We start from the raw sequence: 23,668 nt of genomic DNA, 5'->3' as shown, positions 1-23,668 counted from the left end.
CGAAAGTGCCAACACAAAGAGAGAGGGCAAGGGCGAAAGTGCCAACACACAGAGAGGGCAAGAGTGAAAGCGCCAACGCACAGAGAGGGCAAGAGCGAAAGTGCCAACGCACAGAGAGGGCAAGAGCGAAAGTGCCAACACACAGAGAGGGCAAGAGCGAAAGTGCCAACACACAGAGCAGGAGCGAGAGAAGACAAGAGCGAGAGAGCCAACACAGAGTGGACAAGAGCGAGAGTGTCAACAAAGAAAAGACAAGAGCGAGGGCAAGAGAGCCTTTTGCTTAGCCCAATTATATCTAATTGACATATAAATGATATTGCTAAAGGAAAGATTTCCTTGTTGATCTACAGAAAGACATGGTAAAACAACATCAACTGGTGGAAATACTGTAAGCCACAAAAAAGCTTACCATGGACAGAGCGAGAGAGAACACGAGAGAAAAAATAAATAAACAAACAGCATGGGGATAGCGAGAGGATACTCGGCTTGCTAGAAAACAGAAAACAAGACAAAAGTTGTATATCTATGAGATGAAGTAGGTAAATGAAAAGACTGATCAAAAAAGTGACGAATAAGTATATGATCTTTCAGACATGCTTTGACATGCGGTTGCATACCTTTATCCTTCTAAAATCAAATTAGTGCATTACGGCATTTTTGAGATGCAGTTAGTTCTATACTGCACCACTACATCTGGCAGGTGCTCAAATAATACAGAACCAAGCTGGTTTTCTAGCTTTGCTAAAAACTTTTATTTTTTTTAATGGCACACAATACAGAGAGATTATATAAAATATTTACCGTAGTGACACTTCCCCATGTGACCGTGTAGGAAGAAACTTTAATTTTGCTGCATTCCCCATTAGAAGTAAACTCCTGAACGCTTTCCAAACGCATCAATTCCATGGCGCTTTTTTTCCTCCCAAAAAAAGGACGTCGCCAAAGCGAAAAAAATGAAATAAAATCCAGAACGAATAAATAAAAAATTACGTAACTAAACACGTAAACCATACAATGGTGGAGCGGTCAGACAGAAATGGTAAATTTAAATTTCATGTCGGTGTGCAGGTCCGTCCGTTACTGAAGTGTACAATAGGCAAAACTGTCCTTGTGCGTAGATCAGCAATCAGCACATGGAAAAGGCTAGTGGATTTTGCCAGCAGTCAGACACCTAATCAAGGCAAGATCAAACCAGCTGTCAGCTTTGATTAGTGTGATGGCCTGCACTCTCCGTACATGCTGGGTCTGGGAGCCAAGATCACACGGCATCCCTCCCCATCTTGCTACTGCTATATGTGTGGACACCCTCATTATACATTTTAATTTGCATTATTCCAAGAGAATAGGAACATGAATTTAACATGTGCAAATGTGCCGTGGGCTTAGGAAGCACAAAGCCAAGTTTTCCATTAAGAGTCTCTAAAATATTAACATTGTTTTATGGAAGTGACATCACCATCAAAATAAAAAGTAATATTTATCTTAGTTACAGCTTCCAAGTATAATTAAAACATTTAATTTAATGTTGTCCTGGCTTTTTCAGGAGTTTTACAAGCATGCAAAGCTTACAGACAGAATAAAAACCCAACTCACATTTTTGAAAGGAGCTTTCGAGCAGAAAAGATGCCCAAGCACCCAAAAAAATTAAAAACAAGGGTTTGTGAAAAAAAACACACACGCTCACAAAAGTTCAATAAAAACGCACGAAAGACCACCAAAAAGCACCAGATTTAAAAAAGGTAGAGAAATAAAAGCTCAAATGCCTGTAAAAGTAGCCTTTTATCAGCTGCAGTGTGCATGAGTCCTTACTCCCAACTGATGGACTGTACAAGATGGGTGCAATGGTTACAACTTCTAGCAATCTAGATAAATCATATATATAGAGCATATAATAATGTGCTTTGGGGGAAAGATAGGGCAGGACCTGTGTCATAGTGAGCACTATTCACTAGTAGCCTGCCTTACACAGAGCCCTCCTCCACCATCTACTTCTTGAATGCACACCATGCACAGTTGTATTATAAAAGGATTTGAATATTTGAATACTTCATGGGCCTGCCCAGTTGAACAATTGCTTTGCTCAAAGTACCTTACTTATATTTGACATGCCTACTGAGCAACTATCAAAAAAATAAAAAAAATAAGTATAATGGATTTAGCTCTTGTTTTAAAAAGTTCATGTTTTATAAAAGGATTTTAATTTCCTATATAAAATATTTATATTTACAATAAACCCATATTTTACCATGTGCATCCAGTTTGCTAAAATTCTGGGCTTGCTAATTAGTAAGTACAGCACTGCCTGTATGCAGGCCCTGTACAATGGAATGGACTAATCCAAATAGTCTGTTCCCTGCTAGACAAGAGGGGTGAAGTGTCCCTTACTCCAAGACATTCACCATCCGTGTAAATTCATTCCCTGCTAATCAGCTTTAGTTCATAACAGTAGCAACTTTTGAGCCTATAGAAAGTTTTTATTTGTGTGGCTGCGGGTGGTAAATGGGAAAAGTTCATATTGAAAACAATATGAATATACTGTTAAATAAAATATTGAATACTGAACAGAAGGAATAAAATAAATACATTATACATTCTCCTTTAGGATCATGGCATAAGGAAGAGATTGATTTTTTATGTGTGGCGAGATGAAGCATAGGAGAACAAAGAGCAGTGTGTACTCAGGAGTGCTGAATGTGGTGTAGCAGGTAAGGACTTGCCTCCTTATAATTACCTATAAAACACAACACTAGTCTGCCCAATTCCAGGAATCACACTCCCTCTATTCTACCAAAGACTAGGCAGAATGGTACTCTACTCCGCTCAGCTTATCGCAACACAACAACATGACATGTGTCAAACAAATCATACCAACACTACATCCTTCACAAAAACACAAAAGTAAATGCAGCAACAATGATCTTATCAATGTACTATTTTAAAGAGAGAAAGGACACAAGTAAAAGGGGGTGGGACTTTAAATATGCCCTTGAGAACACATCACACAATATAGGATTAAAAGGGTTCTTTATTAAGTTTATACAGATAAAAGATGCCCAATAGCATACAACAATGCAGTTAATGCCATACAGCAGGGGTCCCCAACCGCCGGGCCGCAAAGGCTGCACTGATGACATCTCTCACGGCCCGCCTGCATCACCGTTGTTCTGCCCTAACAGTGGAGCCGCTACACTGCAGGAGGTGAGACGGCGGAGCAGAGAGATGAGATCATCTCTAACCACCCACCCACATCACCGCTCTTATCCCTCACTCAGAGTCAACCACACCAGGCCCGCCTCTGTATACTGTGGATTAATGCACATACCTGTGCTGCCACTACTGCAGTGACAATCTGCACCTGGTGGGAAGTGACAAACCGCATCTGGTGGCAGGCGACGTGGCGAGTGACAAACCACATTTGGTGGCAAGTGACGTGGCAAGTAACAAACCACATCTGGTGGAAGGCAATGTGGCAAGTGACACGCTGCATCTGGTGGCAGATTGTGCATTATGACGAGTTGAACTATTTTATATTATGATAAAAAAATAGAAATAATGCGTTTCTAAAATCCTGACAACATATCAACCATGGTGTTGTGATTATTGATGGCATTTCCCAGACAAATTGCCTGCAAAAAACTGCATCTGGAGATCCATATCAACCTTTTTTTTCTTTGATGCCTATAGGAGTTGCATATTCTCCCTAAAGTTAAGATTTGCATATTATACATGCTTACATGGTCTTGAAGGCTGCAAATAATTTGAATCACCTTAGGTCCATACCGAGGTATGTACATTCTACTATGGAGCTAGCTGGCTGAACCACAACTGCTTTGATGTTACTGACCTGACGTTCCTCTGCTGCAGTGTCAGGTGGTACTTGTAGGAATTGAATAGGAGCAATCCTACACCTGGATGACATGGCTGTACGGGTGCAGCCACACACACCCACTCTAAATTTAAAAAACAAAGTTGCATCAAGAACCACCCAGTAATTCGGGTAAGGCAGTGGTGGTTTGGATTTTTGGGGATGGTGTATACAATCATGTAGCACTCTAAACATGGTAAAAAGTGTGGAGTTGGCCTTCAACGCTCTACCTGTATTGCTCAGAACATAAAAAAAAAACAACAAAAAAAACATCTAAAGTTCACTGTACACCTTTAGATTTATCAGTTATATAGTGCAGCCTGGCTAGATCAAAAAATGATAGCATAATTTAGGAAGGTCCTCACATTACATCAGTTTGGTTGTACAGGTATGGTAATCGTAATATACCGTGTTTCCCCGAAAATAAGCCCGGGTCTTATATTAATTTTGGCAACAAAAGACACAGTAGGGCTTATTTTCGGGGTAGGTCTTACCATGTAATGTGCTGTCTTCTCTCCCCCTCTCTCTCCCTGCCTGACAGGAATCCCCAGTGTAAACAGAGTTAAAATGCTTGTAAAATCCTATAATCCACTCTATTACAGTAGTATATAATGTACAATCTGTGTTTCTGTAATATAATTGTGCCAAATACCTTCGTTATAGCGCCTGTGACCCGCCGGAGCTCTCTTCCCCGCAATTATATTACAGAAACACACATTATATACTACTGTAATAGAGTGGATTATAGGATGTTACAAACATTTTAAACTAGGTCTTATTTTCGGGGTAGGGCTTATATTGCAGTCCTCCTGGAAAATAACGCTAGGTCTTATTTTCGGGGTAGGTCTTATTTTCTGGGAAACACGGTAGAAAAAACTTGCTGAGGGAAAGTGATGACCTTCAAAATATGCTGCTTCTATTTTCACTGTGTTAAGTCTTTGACCCAGCTGCATTATGTATATAGGTAAAGTGAAGTCAAGGAACAGGCTACACTCTTTTGCCAGGGGGGACTGGAACACGAGAAGTCCAAAACAGTTTTTGAAATATATTGGCAGATAAAACCATTCTTTCAAAAGGTACTTAAATAAGCAAGCCAAATTATAGGCATTCCGCCAAACACTTGGGGGGAGTTATACCATCTAACAATTTATTTAATTTCTGCTCATTCGGACATTAGTAGCAATTTCTGTTCGACTTTCCCTTTAAATAATGACTGAGCCATTCCTGAAATCCCAAATTATGTTGCGAAAATGCCATGTATGAGCTAGTGTATTCTCGGAGCACTAATAGACAGATAAACCTGTTAGTCACAGCGGTAAGCTTAGCACACTTCCAATGCCGGAAGCCACAAAGGATTTGCAGTCTTTTAGTAGTGCTTTAACACTTCATTGCTTGTTAAAACCTGGGACTAATGCCGTCACTGCCAACAGTTGATCATTTTATCCCACCGCTCTCTGATCAAGTTTAAAAATTAGGATGGGTAACTACATTTCTTCTGGCCTTGTTTGAGTAAACAAAGCCGTGTAAAACCCTCTGGGGTTCCCGCTAACCTGGTATTCTGGGAATGCTGTGTAAATGTTTAGAGCAGTAGTCTCCAATCTGCAGGTCCGATCTGGCCCTTTTGGGCACAATTCCTCCCGCTGACACCAATGATGGGAAACCTATCCTCCCGCTGACACCAATGATGGGAAACCTATCCTCCCGCTGACACCAATGAAAGGGCACCATTCCATCCTTGAATACCAACAATGGGGTAGCATTCCTCCCACTGATAGGCACTATCCCTCGCACTAAAACCAAACATGGTGCATGGTTTACTGCCACAGAGAAAGCCTTGATGATGAGAGACTTGCCTAAAAATTAAAGGGGTTGTAAAGGTAAAAAAAAAAAAAAAAAAAAAAAAATTGCCCTAAATAGCTTCCTTTACCTTAGTGCAGTCCTCCTTCACTTACCTCATCCTTCAATTTTGCTTTTAAATGTATTTATTTCTTTTGAGAAATCCTCACTTGCTGTTCTTCTGTCTAACTACACACAGTAATGCGACACTTTCTCCCTGGTGTGGAGAAAGCCTCTTGAGGGGGCGAGCAGGAGTGTCAGGATGCCCACTAACACACAGCTCCTTTCTCTATCTGCAAAGTAGAGAGCGTCCTGACTTGTCTGCTCGCCTCCTCCCCCCTCAAGAGGCTTTCTCTACAGGGAGAAAGTGTCGCATTACTGTGTGGAGTTACAGACAGAAGAACAGGAAGTGAGGATTTCTTAACACACCCCAAACCACCACAAAAACGGGTACCCTTTTCTAGTTTAAAGGGGTTGTAAAAGGTAAAAAAAAAAATCCCCTGAATAGCTTAGCTTCCTTTACCTTAGTGCAGTCCTCCTTCACTTACCTCATTCTTTGGTTTTGCTTTTAAATGTCCTCATTTCTTCTGAGAAATCCTCCTCACCTCCTATTCTTCTGTCTGTAACTCCACACAGTAATGCAAGGCTTTCTCCCTGGTGTGGAGTGTTGTGCTCGCCCCCTCCCTTGAGGGGGCGAGCAGGAGAGTCACGGCGCTCTCTACGTTGCAGATAGAGAAAGGAGCTGTGTGTTAGTGGGCGTCCTGACTCTCAGAAGAAATAAGGACATTAAAAAGCAAAATCGAAGGATGAGGTAAGTGAAGGAGTACTGCACTAAGGTAAAAGGAAGCTATTTAGGGGAATTTTTTTTTACCTTTACAACCCCTTTAAATGTTTTGGCTGTATTTACAACTAAGCACTCCCAGTATGCAAACAGAAATGCGTGCTTCTGCCTGCATTTCCGGAAACATGCCGAAAACACATCAAAATGCGCACTGCACTTGTGGTGCCCTTTTTACTTAATGCCACCCCAAACTTGGGTAGCAGTCCCAAATTTGTCATGTGGCAAAACGTGCTTGGCTCAGTGCCAAAGAAAAAAAAAACAAGTATGAGTTACTGTTGCTAAATTTTCACAAGTAGGGCAGCCCATTCACTTAAATGCGGTCGCCCAACAAACAAGCCAAATAATGCGCTAAAAAAAAAAAAAAAAGCGCTACATGTTGCTTAAATCAGATGTATCCAAAAATACATTCTCTGTTTCACAAATACTTAAAGCCCCACTCAAGGCAAAGACTCCTTATATTCCCTCTCTCAGATTCCCTTTAACCAACCCTACTAAGCTTTAGATTTTCTTATCAGCTGAAGAAAAATTATACCCACCTAAGGCCCCCTGATGACTCCGTTTCTGCCTGTGAAGACCACCAATCCCATCTCCCGTTGGGCCGATATCAATAATATATCCTGAGAGAACCCATCCAGTGGACTACAAATGGAAATTGTTATCATAGAGGCAGTGTTGTGGACGCCCAAAAGAAAGACTGCAACAGAGGGAAGATAGACCAGTGCTGGATGATCATGTGACCATGGCTAAGGTAAGTGAAAGGGGGGGGGGGGTATAAAGAGGGGGTAGTTTTATCCCACATTGGATTTTAATATAGTTGTAAAACAAATCTTTCAAGTACGGTTTTATTACATTTTCTAATGAAACAAAGCCTTTGTTATGGTGTCTTATGCCCAAGGCATTCCTAATTTGTTACCTTTTACACCCCTCCCTGGACATGTTGATAACTCTGTTGTGAAATTCAAAATAAATCACCCCAACTACCCCCTTTAATTACTTATATTTACCCAAATAAAAAAAAAGATTTTTCATAACAAAGGAAGTGTGCACAAAAGTGTCATAAAGAAGTCTCCCATATCAACAGCAAAAGCCATCTTGATTAATTTGTAATTGTAGTGCACCCATTACCATTCAACTATACAGCATTTTCCACATAGACAGGAAGTTCTTGCTTGGTCTGAAGCCAAAGATAGGAGGAGGAAGAGCCTAGATCCCCAGGGAGGAAATTCCCATAGAGAGATTCAGATCTGTTGTAGCAGCGGCAGGGGGCTTCAACATGTTGCTTTCCTTCCAAAATGTAGAGAACAGTTTTGGGTGCACTAGGCCTTTAAAGCAAAACTCCCCCCAAAAATATAGCATATAAAATTGCTACACACGCCATTTTGTAATCAAATGTTATAAAAATACCTTTCCATCTCAACCTACAGCTGCTCTAACATTATAAAATGGTCACAATTTCAATGCACTATTGCAATGTCCCCGATTTTGTGCTCGGCTTTTTCAGATTTTTGTCTACTAAAATGATGCAAAAAACTGCAGCTTTCCTTGTTCGAACACCAATATTTGCTCAGGTTATTAATAATGACTACTGACCCCCCTCATTCACAAATCAGTTTGGAAAGAACTGTGAAAAACTGCAATTTATTCAGAACAGAAAATGGTAAAAATCTTCAAAACAGTTTGCCAACATTCTTGCCGTGTACATTGATCACCTGGAGGGGTTTTTTGTTTTTTTGACTCAAAAGTGGAGTCACACTTAAAAGGCGATTATCAAAAATCTCACCTGAAATGAACTTCTGCAGAACAGAGGCACTTAGCAACTATGCAATAAGAAATGTTGAGGCTGTGTGGAAAAATTTGGAGCTTAGGATTGAAAACATTTTAATCTCCAAATTCATTAAAGTGAGATGGCTAGAACATGTGGACCTCTAATGAGACTTGTTTGGCTGTTGGGAAAAGGCTGGCTGTAGGCATTATTACTTGTATTAAATGAAACTACCCTCTTCCTTGTCTATAGTGCTCCCAGAAAATGAAACTCAAGTCAAAGAGCTAAATAAACTCTTGTAAATTCTTACACGCTTTTTGACATGCCAGAGGTTTTACAAATCTGTCTAGCGACTTTCAGGATTTAAAACGTATCTTTCTCATTATGACAATGCATCCTTATATGTTAAATGTGCATCTTCAACTTATTCAATGGACAACGAGCCAGCATAACATGTCCAGTTAGTAGGGAAGTGAGCCAAAAAATAGTAAATATGAAAGCATAGAGTGGTCTTTATAGCTTTGTAATGTGGCAGAGGTATGTAAACCACAACTGAGTTTTTTTTTTTTGTACCCGTTCTAATTTCTCAATCCTCACCTAGGCAAGGACGACAATCGCTCATTCTGCCCTTCTCCCCACGTGCACCCTAATAAGACACAGTTCCCAACAGGCTGCGCCGTAGGATCTCACACATGCTCAGTGGGGAGTGGGCTGTCGTTATTTCAGGAAGTCACAACCAGAACCAAAACCCAATATGGTGGCACCAGGCACCTGTAGCCTTGAGAAGAATTGGCTGCAGGAAGATGGCGCTGGAATCTTTGGACCGATAAGAACCTGATTTGTCAAAGTCAGCAGCTACACTATTTGTAGCCAACTTAATTCTGTAAAAACCTTCTTAAAACCTGCCAGCAAAAAAACATGCCACAAAAGTACAGACATTTGGTCATGTGACCTGCAGTAATGGGAGCACAAAGCATCAGTTTCTGAAGTAAAATACAAGCATTGTAGGAGATTTTCCATGTATGCATTTTAAGTCAGCAGGAATTTCAGCAATTATCTGCTTTAATAGAGTTAAAAAAAAAAATGGGGGGAAAGAAAACACCAGAGGGTCACAATTCTCCCCTCTTGCATGTGTCAGATTCTAACCCTAAAAATAGTAAAGGACAAGATTCACAGGAAATTATTTACTGCAATTCATTATGTACTACAAGCACATATGTGGTTTATAACTTCAAATGAAGCGTCCTCTGTAGCATATGTCCAAAGACTTCAAATACCAGACTAAAGCTGGCCATACATGGGTCGAAATCCTAACACAATGTCTTTCGAAAAAGCAAATATTTTATGCATTTTGTGAGCCAATGGTGCCCACCATTTATTTAAAAATTCGACAAACCAAGCTTTCGTTTCAACTTCATGTCGCTATAGAAATTTTTTTGTGTCTGGGAATCTTTTCTTTCCAGGTCACAGCTCTCACGATTCTCCCATCAATGATTAGAAATTAGTTTGTTTTTCAAAAAAAAATCCAATATGCCCGATCACTCAAATTCAATGGCCGCACAAAACGATTGTTTTGCTGCAGCCCATTACTGGTGCGAAATTCAAAAGAAAATTCTTAGTTACGATAGTCGTAGAAAATGTATTTCGGAATTCAAAGCATGTATGGCCAGCTTATCACTGCGAGGATGTGACCTATGAGACTGTAACTAAAAGTCTACACTCAAAAGTAGGACTCACGCCAGAGAAAGCTAACCCAACGTCTGGATAGTTGGTTTGCAGTTATAAATATTCTATATCAGTGTTTCTCAACTCCAGTTCTCAAGGAACCCGAACAGGTCATGTTTTAAGCTTTCCATTATTTTGCACAGGTGATTTGATCAGTTTCACTGCCTTAGTAATTACCACAGCCTATTCATCTGAAGGAAATCCTGAAAACATGACCTGTTGGGGCGCCTTGAGGACTGGAGTTGAGAAACACTGTTCTATATCATCAACATAAAATTTTCACCAAACCAAGGTTTCCTATTCCTTTGTCTGAGTAAACAAATATGAAAGCATCAGCAGCCACAAATTTTTGATTGCTGTGGACAATTTAGAATTTCTTTGACGTCCCCGAAACAAGCACCATTTCTTAAATTTTCCTTTGAAAACCCAAAGTGTCAATAGTTTGCAACCATCTTGACTGCCAGCAGGGGATAAGTACCTTTTAAATAACACTGAATTGAAACAAAACCTTGTAGATAAACCAACGAAATTCCTGCGCGTTTGCAAAAATCATGTGTTATGAGACTATCCAAAGACAAGACAGGAGTCGTAAAACATTTGAGGCCAACTCAACTTTTGTAGAGCACTGTAAGATCCAAGAAAAGTCTGCGGTATAAGGCCCAGTTCACACCAGTTCTTAGGCACATTTCCCTGTTGCACTTTATTGCTCAGCATCAAGACTCTCTATATATTCAATGGTGCCTGAGCACACCTTGGTAGTGCATCACTTAAAGCTTGTTGCTCAAAACTCAAAACAGTACATGAGCTTCTTTGGGGCAGAGTTGCCTGTTTTAGGCCCCTAAAGACTTCAATGGAAGCACCAGAAAAAAGAGTGTGAAAATATTTGTTTTTCACATGATTTCTTGCCTCCTTCACCTAGTTCGTAGCTTTCCAAAAAAAAATATGCCTGAAAAATGCAACTACAAACAAGCATAAAAAACATCTGCTCGAAGAAACATAAGCTCAAGTGTGAACCTAGCCCAATGCCAATGGGTAGATTTAGGTTACCTACCCAAAGTCCCCAAGAAATCTAAAACATTTTATAATCCCCTTAATGATCTTTGTGTGGACAGACCCTTATTTCAGCAACTGCTTTTAAAAATACTTACACGCGTCCTTAATCTGATAGTGCAAAAGAAAATCAACGATCATATCAATAAAATGATTCTATAATTCTGAATGTACATACCCCATTTTCAAGACGTTTTTCCCCAGTCAGACTATTTCTCTGGTTTGGAGCTTGACGGGCCGCTAAAAAGAAACAGAACATTGTTATTAGATGTAGAAACATAAGGATTTTAGATACTAGAATGCTACTGTCAGGTAGACAAAGTGACAGACTTCATGTTGCCTTAAAGTAATTTTCTTGCTTAAAGAGTAACTCTACTTTTGATCTATCCCCTGGGTGATCTATGTACTTTGAAAGAATGTTAACAAACTTTGTTTAAGGTTCCTACCTTTTGTTAACTCTAAAGAGCGAGTGGTTTGTCTGTGTCCACGTGGGAAGTGAATTACAGCAAAAAGTACAAAATATTGTGGTTTTTTTTTTTCAACATTTTCGCTTTTTTTTGGTTTATAGCGCAAAAAATAAAAACTGCAGAGATGCTCAAATACCACCAAAAGAAAGCTCTATCTGTGGGGAAAAAAGGATGTCAATTTTGTTTGGGTGCAGCGTCGCAGGACCGCGCAATTGTCTGTTAAAGCAGTGCCGTATCGCAAAAAAATGGCACAGTCATTGAGCGGACAATTCTTTCAGGACTGAAGTGGTTAATCAACTTACATAGGCAAAGGAAAAAGGGCCAGACACTAATCAATCACCAATCAGATCAGTATTAATTACCCCAGTTCTCAGTAGCCAGTACAGTCACTCACACATTTTGACTGACTTTGAATATCAGGTTGTGTCCAGAAGCATTTTATAAAACGGCAAACTCCAGACTGGGCAATAATAGTAATTCAGCAAACGTGGGACTGGGCTGCTACAATATTTTTTTTTATTTTGGAGTTCAGCGTTAAAAGGGGTTGTAAAGGATTATTTTTTCCCTAAATGGCTTTCTTTACCTTAGTGCAGTCATCCTTCACTTACCTCATCCTTTCATTTCTCACTTCCTGTCCTTCTGTCTGTAACTACACACCGTAATGCGAGGCTTTCTCCCTGGTGTGGAGAAAGCCTCTTGAGGGGGGAGGGGGCGAGCAGGAGTGTCAGGACGCCCACTAACACACAGCTCCTTTCTCTATCTGCAAAGTAGAGAGTGTCCTGACCCTCCTGCTCACCCCCTCAAGAGGCTTTCTCCACACCAGGGAGAAATCCTCGCATTACGGTGTGTAGTTACAGACAGAAGAACAGGAAGTGAGGATTGCTCAGAAGAAATAAGGACATTTAAAAGCAAAATCGAAGAATGAGGCAAGTGAAGGAGGACTGCACTAAGGTAAAGGAAGCTATTTAGGGAAAAAAATGTTTCCTTTACAACCAGAACAACTAGAGATATTCAACTAAACAAAAATATAAGAAAAAAAAAAAAAAAAACACAATTTAAAATTAAAGACCTATAGATGGTTTCCTGCGATACAACCTGAATTTTCATTTGCAAAAAATGTTTGCCGTTACTTTTGTCTCTTGCGTGCATAAAACTTTTAAAATAATTTCTTAAAAAAAAGAAAGACTCAACTTACACGATTTAGTACCATTAATGCAGTATATCAATGACCCGATTTAAATAAACACACATAACCTCTGCCTGCAGCAAGACAAGCTGCTAAGCTTAAGCGTGCCACAAGGACCGAGTGCCTTGGCACGAGTCCTGCTATACATCAAGCTTTAAAGTGTCATGAATATAAAATGAGATGGCAGTCCGCCAGACCACAAAACAAAAAACGGCTCACATTCCTACCCTGTGCTAAAGAGACGCTACCACTCTTACTGACTGGAAACAGTCTGCTTTTATAGTAAACAGTGAAAAACTCCCCCCCACCCAAAAAAAGTGTTAAATAAAAAAAAAATATATATATATATATATATATATATATATATATATATATATATATATATATATATATATATATATATATATATCCATCCCACGATTAAAAAAAAAAAAACAAAAAAAAAAAAACACCATAATGGTTAGGGTCAAATTTATATTTTTGTTTAAGATTTAAATCATTAAAAAAAAAAAAAACACTTTGTTTAAACCCCCCCCCCCCCCCCACACAATAGAACAGTTAATGCATGAAAAATTATTACCACAGCAGGAAAGAAAATGTTTTGTGCATGCAAGTTGCCGAAGTGTCAGGAATGCACGCAAGTCTGGGATAGGCATACCAAGATCTAATGACATTCTTTATGACCACTAACCATAGATGAGGATTAAACCCAGATTTACGAGATCTGTGATAATGAGGACGTCCTACATTTCGTTTAACTGTGTCATGTTAAAAGCTTTTTGATTTCCTTTGGCTTATCTCAAGACAGAAGAATTGTTTTGTTGCCTGTACTTTACGATTATTATTTTATTTTTATTTTTTTACATCAAGTAGGGGGAAGATATTTGTGTACGTAAATTCATTAAATCAATCCATCTTTTATTTAAAGCGGGGTTCCAAGCACAATTAGCATTTTGTAAATGTTTGTCCTTTCATCCTGCGTTTTTCTAATATAAATCCGGTCACTTACTATTTTACAATCCGCCGCCGATCCGCATAGATATTCAAAAAAGATTGTTTATAAATGTCCACACCGTTGTCATTTTGCTTGTAGGCATTGTGAAGCCCTCAAGCACTTACTTCCTGGAAGTCTTGGATGGGGAGTGATAATTGGGTAGCGCACTGCATCCTGGGAACTTATGACACACATTTCCCAGGAGCATTAGAGGGAGATGATGTCAGGATCCTAGGTGATTTCAAAGGCAGATTTCGGGGGACTGCATTAGCAACAGGCATTTCCAGATGAGTAAAACATTTATTTTTTTATTTTTTAGGACTAATGAGCACAATAATGAAAAAAACATTTTGGAATGGAAATTCCACTTTAACACAGAGAAACCCTTGCATAAACTTAAGAGTCTCAGGGAATCCCTGCTAACAATTACTATAGCTACAGCTTACAGTGCATTGGCATGAACAAATAAAGAGTGTGTCATATAGCGCACACCTGGGTGTCAATTTAGGTATAACAAAAGTATTTACAGTTTACATTAAAAAATATATTTTAATAAAAAATTAATATTTTTTTTATATTGTTTCAACAATAATACTTTATTAATGAAAAGAAAAACATAGTGTTCCCTCACATTGGTGGTATGTCAAAAAGTGTCCCCTTACACTGTGGGTCAGAGAAATGTGCCCTTACTTTGGTGATTAGTGGAGAAGGACCGCCTCCCCTTATGTTTATGAAAATTGGGAGAGGGACCCATCACACTGGTGGCCAGTGGGAATAATGCCCCTCTTACAGCTAGCTAAACAGTGGTGAACCCTTGTGTCAGTGGCTACTGATCAGAGAGACAGAAATTGCTAATTTCTCAGGGAACCTCTACCAACCTCTGGAGGATCCCTGGATGAGAAAGTCTGGTCCAATTACAAACAGTGACATGATACAAGTTAGACACCTAAACAAACACAACTGTCCCAACTAAGTTCATACTTACTCTGATCATTGCCCTCTGCTGGGAATTCCTCATGGCGCAGAAAGAACTTCACCTCTTCTCTGCGTGGGCCCCACTTCTGCAAGTGATCAAACATCAGGTGATCAAAGGGCAGGGGGCGTTCTATAAGAAAAAAAAAAAAAGAAGGATAAGTTACAGATAGGCTCCAGTACAAAAAATATATACGGTACAGATTTTTTTTTCATACAGGTTGAATAGAAAGGGGGTAGGGGGCCACATTTTTAAGAATAGATCTTCCACTTCAAGTCACTCTAATAGCCTAAACAAGGTACTTGTAGGTCGTTGTGTCCACTAGGTGAGTTGGGCTAAAAAATAGCAGAGAAGAAGTAATAGAAACTGGAGAGATGGCGGGTTCCACAGGGGCTTGGACCAACAATGTATTCCATAATTTATTTCTAAGACTATATAGAAATTAGGGTCTTCGTCTACGTTAAAGAAAGTGTACCTAAAAACACAATTTTTGTTTTTAGCTATATGGTTCTACATTGTTACACTACAAAGGTTTATATACTATTGTCCATTTTGAATATGTGTGTTTTATCGCAATTTCAAAAAGTTTAATTGCAAAGTATTGAAACAAACACAATTACAAGGCTTGAGAAAGATGGGCTCAAGCCTCATACACACGATAAAAATATCAGACAAACGATTGTTTTTTGCATGCTAGTCTCATATCAAAATTTAAGAGATTACTCAAATTCTTTTACGACACAAGACAACTTCGGAAGTGATGTAATGTATTATTTATTTTCTGAACATATGTAATCTTTGGCTTCCGATTTTTTTTTTTGACAAATGCTGTACTAATTAACTCCTTGGAGCCGACGCCTCCCTGCCCATTTAAGGACCGAGCCTAAAACACACACACACACACACACACACACACACACACACACACACACACACACATACATATATACACATACATACATACACATTTTTTTTCCCAACACCCTAGAGAATAAAATGGCGGCTGTTGCAATACTTTTTGTCACACCGTATTTGCGAAGTGGTCTTACAAGCGCACTTTTTTGGGGGGGAAATTTCACTTTTTTTTTTTTATCATTCAAAAAAGACAAAAGTAAAGTTAGCCCAATTATCTTTTATATTGTGAAAGCTAATGTTACGATGAGTAAATTGATAACCAACATGTCACGCTTCAAAGTTGTGTTTCGCTCGTGGAATGGCGACAAACTTTTACCCGTAAAATCTCCATAAGTGACGTTTAAAAAATTCTACAGGTTGCATGTTTTGAGTTAGAGGAGGAGGTCTAAGGCTAGATTTATTTCTCTTGCTCCAATGATTGCGGCTATACCTCACATGTGTGGTTTGAACACCGTTTTCATATGTGGGCGCCGCTCACGTATGTGTTTGCTCGTCAACTCCATAAAAGCCTGTGTCCATGTATACATAGGTTTTTAGGCTTGTTTAGGAGCTGCTGTGGTTAGGGGAGGTTCAACCTCCCTCTTCTGAATGTGGAAGAATCACGTTCAGGATAGGAACGTTTTTGACCACCTGCAGCAAAACGGCACGATTTGTCTGCATTTTCCCATGGTCAAAGTAGGTCAAGTGTACATGAAGCCTTACAGAACAAAAATGCCTTGTTCTCAACAGTGTTTTGGTGTGAAAGAGCGGTGGCCATCTTGCTTCCTCATGTCAGACTCCAGCAAGTAGACCAGTGAACAGCCTAGTAATGACCCCACCAAATCTCACTCTGCGAGAGACGTCCTGAGATTAGAAGTCAGAGGCAGAAAGGCTTTAGCTCTCACACCAAAGACATACAATTGGTGAATAAGGCTGTATGTATCGTACAGAAGTGCCTAGACCAGGGTTTGACAAATTTGCTTGGAATCTAGGAGCCAGCTAAAAAAGTTAGGAGCCAGAAAACGCACGCTGTCCCGACGAGCTTGCGCGCAGAAGCGAACACAAACGTGAGCAGCGCCCGCATAGGTAAACGGAGTTCAAACCACACATGTGAGGTATCGCCGCGATTGGTAGAGCGAAAGCAATAATTCTAGCTCTAGACCTTCTCTGTAACTCAAAACATGCAACCTGTAGATTTTTTTTAAACGTCGCCTATGAAGATTTTAAAGGGTAAAAGTTTGTCAGCATTCCACGAGCGGACGCAATTTTGAAGCGTGACATGTTAGGTATGAATTTACTCGGCGTAACATTATCTTTCATAATAAAAAAAAATGGGGATAACTTTACTTTTGTCTTATTTTTTAATTAAAAAAAGTGTAATTTTTTCACAAAAAAGTGCGCTTGTAAGACCGCTGCGCAAATACGGCGTGACAGAAAGTATTGCAACGATCGCCATTTTATTCTCTAGGGTGTTAGGATAAAAAATATATATAATGTTTGGGAATTCGAATTAGAGGGAAAAAGATGGCAGTGAAAAATAGTGAAAACTTACATTAGAATTGCTGTTTAACTTGTAATGCTTAACTTGTAATACCAACGGCCACCACCAGATGGCGCCAGCTCACATCTGGTGGTAATAACTCGTAATACCAGCGGCTCACCACCAGATGGTGCCAGCTCCCAATGGTACCAGATTTTTGCCCACCTTCCAAGCCAAGACCGGGATTTGTCGAGCCCTGGCCTAGACCCCCTCACACCAGGAAATGCAGTTAATGCACAATGTTTCAGGTAAAACTAACATTTTCCTTATACATGGCAAGTCTACTTTTGGAGTTGAATTACTTTTTAAGGCCCCGTCCACACCAGAAATTGGTGAAGGCATAGAAAGCAATCTCCCCAAGTATAACCTTATATAAAATATATCCCGATTGTTATTTTACTGAAACTTTAGCATATTAAAACACTGAAAATGTTACCGAGCGGTGCTTAGGACTCGGTACCCCTTTAAGGTTTTCTAGAGACATTACCTACATTGACAAGTATTTTCTTATGAAGACATTCCATTCTTTATACACAAGTATGAGATAACAATGTGGGGAGGAAGACCGGGACAGAATGTAACCATCATAAAAGGAGAAAAGCTTTTATCTGCTGGTACAGAGTGGTGTGAATATTGTGGAGGAGGACAGAAAGTTAGGTGTGAAGAAGGACCCATCTCATCCTGTAACAGAACAATGCACCTAATGTTCACAATCATGAGTACAGAACACTGATTGTTCTTAATATTTAACCACTTCAGCCCCGGACCATTTGGCTGGCCAAAGACCAGAGCACTTTTAGCGATTCGGCACTGTGTCGCTTTAACTGACAATTGCACGGTCGTACGACGTGACTCCCAAACAAAATTTATGTCCTTTTTTCCCCACAAATAGAGCTTTCTTTTGGTGGTATTTGATTACCTCTGCATTTTTTTTTTGCGCTATAAACAAAAACAGAGTGACAATTTGGAAAAAATAAATACATTTTTTTTACTTTTTGCTATAATAAATAGCCCCTACAAAAATATATCTTTCCTCAGCTTAGGCCGATGCGTATTATTCTACAAAATTCTTCCTGTTCTGTCTGTAACTCCACACGGTAATGCAAGGCTTTCTCCCTGGTGTGGAGTGTCATGCTCGCCCCCTCCCTTGGGCTACAGGAGAGTCAGGACGCCCACTAACACACAGCTCCTTTTTCTATCTGCAACGTAGAGAGCGTCCTGACTCTCCCGTAGTCCAAGGGAGGGGGCGAGCATGACACTCCACACCACGGAGAAAGCCTTGCATTACTGCGTGGAGTTACAGACAGAAGAACAGGAAGTGAGGATTTCTCAGAAGAAATAAGGACATTTAAAAGCAAAATCGAAGGATGAGGTAAGTGAAGGAGGACTGCACTAAAAGGTAAAGGAAGCGATTTAGGGGGGGGGGGGGAATTGTACCTTTACAACCCCTTTAATTTGACTAAAGTCAGAAGGTTTTTTACCCTAATGCTTTCTATGCATTAAGATAAAAATCCTTCTGTGTGCAGCAGCCCCCCTAATACTTACCTGGGCCCCATCTCAATCCAGCAATGTTGCACAAGAGTTTCGGCTGTCCAGGACTCTCCCTCATTGGCAGAGACAGCAGCGGGTGCCATTAGCTAGCACTGCTGTCAAAGACAGTGAGCCAATGAGGAGAGGGGGCAGGGCCGAAAAAGCATCTCTGTGTCTGAAGTATAGGGGCTTGGCTCGGGTGCCCCTATGTCAAGCCGCTTGCTTTGGGGGCACTTGGCAGGAGGGAGGGGCCAGGAGCGATGGCAAGGGACCTGGGGAGGATCTAAGACTGCTCTGTGCAAAACCATTACACAGAGCATAAGAAAAAAAAAAATATTCTTAAAACAAACAAAAAAAAAGGACTTTAACACCACTAAGTTGTGGATGTGTATAAATTATATTTGAGAAAAATGTATGTCATTTATGTCCTTTAACGTGTGCTTCTTAAATTTTCCTGAAGTTCAACTAAATTAAAATAAAAAGTTAACTCTGCAGAAAAAAAAAAAAAAGTAGTATTCGATGACCTTGATTGCGGCTGATTATCCCAAACGCTAACAGCTGTCTGGGCAAGATGAGCAACAGAGCCTCAAACGTTATTTATTAAGGTTCAAAAACCATTAACCAGAATGAGTCACTGGTACGGAATTGAACAAACTAGACAAAACTCCATGAGTCAACCCCGTTCGGTTCATGGTTTTATTTAGTGGTTCTGTCAGGAAGCCGGCTTGTTGTGCTCGTAACCGATGTGTGCGCTAATACGGCTCAGCATCAAACATCTGGAAGCTGAAGCCTGCGGCGCTAACAAACTTTAAAAAGCACGAAGTGCCCCGAGAGATGGGACGTGGGCCGCATGGTGCGGGGCCCTTCACAATCAGTTAGCTAAACTGTCCCTTATTGCAGATGCATCAGAGCAGGAATTATAAAGGGAACATTGTTATTCACCCGAAATGTTATTTGGGAACAAAAAAAGGAAATGGGAGAAGCATAGAAGCTTTGTGCATATCATTATCGCCTCGTAGGCTGGGGTCCTGGATTCAAATCCCCTGTGATTACTGCGGGCATAGAGTTTGTGTGGGTTTCTATTGGGGGCTCCCATTGAACATATTTTGACTGTGAAAGACAATCAGCTTCTATCCAAACTGAGCTCATTGTATGTATATTTTTATATCCAGTACATGACTTAAAGTGGTTGTAAACCACAAACATGAAATATGAACAAAGCATATCCCCCTATAGTGTGTACTTGTGTCTATCCAGAGCACGAAGTGTCATTTCTGTCTGCTGCTTTGTTGTTCTGCTATCACTTCTGACAAGTTTTCCTGACACCAAGAAACAATTGGTGACAGGGAAGGGAGCTCCAGCTGAGTAACAGCCTCAGTTCTGTTCCTGTGTGTTGTGTCTATTCCCTCTAATCAGCTCTCAGGCCCCATACACACCATAGAATCTATCCGCAGATAAATCCCATCAAATGGGTTTCTGTGGATAGATCCTATGGTGTGTACACTCCGTCGGATATTTATCCGCGGATAAATCTCCCCTGGGATGGATTTCCAGCAGATGGATATTTGCTGACATGCTCAACAAATCCATCTGCTGGAATCCATTCCAACGGATGGATCCGCTCGTCTGTACAGACTTACCGGATCCATTCGTCCAAAGGGATTCCCCGCACGCGTCGTAATGATTTGACGCATGCGTGGAATTCCTTATATGACAGCGTCGAGCCCGTCGACGCGTCATAATAGCGGCGACGGCGCGACACGTCATCGGCAGAGGATTTCAGCGCGGATTTCAATGCGATGGTGTGTACACGCCATCGCATAGAAATCTTCTGAAATCCTCGAGAGGATTTATCCGCGGATACGGTCCGCTGGACCGTATCTGCGGATAAATCCTCTCGTGTGTATGGGGCCTCAGAGCTTGCTTTAATGCAGTGTTTCTCAATTCCAGTCCTCAGGCCCCCCCCAACAGGTCAGGTTTTCAGGATTTCCCTCAGATGAAAAGGCTGTGGTGATTACTAAGGCAGTGAAACTGATCAAATCACCTGTGCAAAATAATGGAAATCCTGAAAACCTGACCTGTTGGGGGGCCTGAGGACTGGAATTGAGAAACACTGCTTTAATGGGAGGTGCAGAGCATAACTTAAAGGATCACTAAAGGAATTTTTTTTTAGCTAAATAGCTTCCTTTACCTTACTGCAGTACTGGTTTCATGTCCTTATTATTCGTTTTTGCTTTGAAGTAGCTGTAATTCTGCTGTGATCTCCACACTTCCTGCTTGTCTGGCTCCTTATAACCACAGTACTGGGAGCTTTTCACGGTGGTCTAAGCTGTCATTACTGTGTGTCTAAAACTTAACAGAACCAATCAGATTAATTTTAAAAACAAAACACTGCCCCGGATTTGTTTGTTTTTGTTCTGTGTGTCTCTCTAGTTCACAGGAACATGAAACCAGTTTAAAAGTGAAACTAACCTGCAGGCACATTATATGATTGATTTTTATCTATTTGTAATCATTTTTAAAAGGAATAAGTTAACTTTTATGTCTCTATACCCTGTAAACAGTCATTTCAGCAAAAAAATGTTTTCCTTTAGTGACCCTTTAAGCTCTCTGTCCTCTTTTTTCCTGACAGCTCAGGACACACTTGTCTTTGTACTCCTCACCTGGTTGCCACCACACACACACACACACACACACACACACACACACACACACACACACTTGACACCATCTGAACCAAACAAGTTTATCTTGGTCTCATCAGCTGCAGAGATCCACAGCTCAGGTGGGAGAATCTGTCACAGGACAACGATCAGTCGTGCACTCCACAAATCTGGCCTTTATGGAAGAGTGGCAAGAAGAAAGCCATTATTGAAAGAAAGCAATAAGACGTCCTGTTTGAAGTTTGTGTGAAGCCATGTGGGGGGTACAGCAAACATGTGGAAGAAGGTGATCTGGTTAGAAGAGACCAAAATTGAACTTTTTGGCCTAAAGGCAAAATGCTATATGTGGCGGAAAACTAACACTGCACATTACCCTGAACACACCATCCCCACCGTGAAACATGGTGGTGGCAGCATCATGTTGTGAGGATGCTTTTCTTCAGCAGGGGCAGAGAAGCTGGTCAGAGTTGAAGGGAAGATGGATGGAGCCAAATACAGGGCAATCTTAGAAGAAAACCTGTAATGCCGCATACACATGACCCTTTTTTCGGGATGTAAAAAAAAAAAAAAAATTAACATTTTTTTTTATGTCATTAAAAACGATCGGGCTACAGAGCATTTTTCACAACGTAAAAAATGGCCATTAAAAATGTAGAACATGTTTTTTTAACGTTGTCGTTAATGTCGTAAACAATGGTCGTGTGTGGGCTTTAACGACGTGAAAAAAACACGCTAGCTCAGAAGCAAGTTATAAGACGGGAGCGCTCTTTCTGGCAAAACTAGCGTTCGTAATGGAGATGGCACATTCATCACGCTGCAACAGACTGAAAAGCGCAAATCGTCTTTTACCAAACACAAAATCAGCAAAAGCAGCCCTAAGGGTGGCGCCATCTGAATGGAACTTCCCCTTTATAGTGCCGTTGTAAGTCACCGCGCTTTGCTAGAGCATTTTTTTTTTTCCACGATTGTGTGTAGGCAAGGCCGGTTTAACAATAATCGGGTTGAAAATGTTTTCGTTTTTTCTAGACCATTAAAAATAGTCGGATGTACTTGAGACTGGGGCTGTGGTTCACCTTCCAGCATGACATCGACCCTAAACATACAGCCAGAGCTAAAATGCAATGGTTTAGATCAGTGGTTTCAACCCTGGTCCTAAGCCCCCACTAACCCCATTATAATAGTGTTTTTTTCTTTTTTGCCGTTTACCGATGATTACTACTGCCGTTTGAAGTGGTTTAAACCCTCTCTATCATGTTTTGCCTAGATTAAAGCTTACCTGTAGGTGTTTGCAATATCTCCTAAACCTACATTGGAAAGATTTTGGGTGTTCTCCCGCAACTTGCATTGCATTTTCCATATAATCACATCTATTAATAATCCAGCTAAGAGAGTCATTTTAAAAGCGTTATAAAGCTGTCATTAATTAAAACAAAAAAAAAAGGACTAGAAACTACTCACCATTCCCCCGCCAAACTTCCGCCAGGTAACACGCCCCTTCCCCAGGCTCTTTGCAAAACTCCACCACATCTCGGCATGTTGTCTCCGGGGTTATTGGGACTTCGGTTAATATTTGTTCATTGTTGCTTAGAAACACTGTTAATATTGTCTGTAAGACAAAATATAAAAAAAAAAAAAAATGACAGTTAGACTGGATCCAAGAACTGAATAGGCTTTGATAACTGAACAGTGAAAGAAAAAAAAATTATACACACACACACACACACACACACATTATATATATATATATATATATATATATATATATATATATATATATATATATATAAATAAAAAATATAATATATTATATATAATTTTATTTTTATTTTTTATTTATCATCACATTTTTTTATCTGTAGCAGCAAAATTAACTTAGTTGTTATTATGGTTACAACCTTCAACTCTTTTCCTTTTTTTTTTTTTTTTCCAGAAACCTGCATTGATATGAACATGAGGCCAAAGCAGCTGACCTCACTTTACTACATTGATTTCCAGCTTCCACGGGGAACCCAGTGGTATAGCACATACTGTACATACATTAGTAACTATGTAAAAATTGCCATTCCTGAAAATAAATCTTTAAGTAGAAAATTTTCTTCAGTCATGCCATCTATAAAGGGAATATATAACAAAAATAAGTAGATTACTATTAAATTAGCTGAAAAAGTGGGAAACACTTTAAGCTGTTCTTTCCTACCATCTATATTGGGAGAGTAATCAGGAAGAATGGGAGGGATCATCTATTCCATGTAATGTGTCATGCTGTATGGCATGTGAATGTCTAAATCACATTATTGCCACGTGGCATTCCATGTGATGCACATGCTGCATTTACATACCAC

General features: G+C 40.0%; 1 protein-coding gene across 6 annotated transcripts in view; it reads right to left on the bottom strand.

Moving 5' to 3' along the window:
- PPP1R13B (protein phosphatase 1 regulatory subunit 13B) overlaps positions 1-23,668 on the bottom strand; it is a 147,261-nt gene that overhangs the window by 71,439 nt on the left and 52,154 nt on the right. For all 6 annotated transcript variants that reach the window (XM_040332548.1, XM_040332547.1, XM_040332543.1 and 3 more), the window contains exons 2-4: positions 22,785-22,932; positions 14,712-14,831; positions 11,258-11,319 (exon numbers count right to left, since the gene is read on the bottom strand). In XM_040332548.1, the coding sequence (XP_040188482.1) occupies positions 11,258-11,319; positions 14,712-14,831; positions 22,785-22,932 (330 nt within the window). The remainder of the gene's footprint in view (positions 1-11,257; positions 11,320-14,711; positions 14,832-22,784; positions 22,933-23,668) is intronic.

Source organism: Rana temporaria, chromosome 13 (genome assembly GCF_905171775.1).
Source record: "Rana temporaria chromosome 13, aRanTem1.1, whole genome shotgun sequence".
NCBI classification, from domain to species: domain Eukaryota; kingdom Metazoa; phylum Chordata; class Amphibia; order Anura; family Ranidae; genus Rana; species Rana temporaria.
This window is presented reverse-complemented; position numbering and strand designations above follow the sequence as displayed.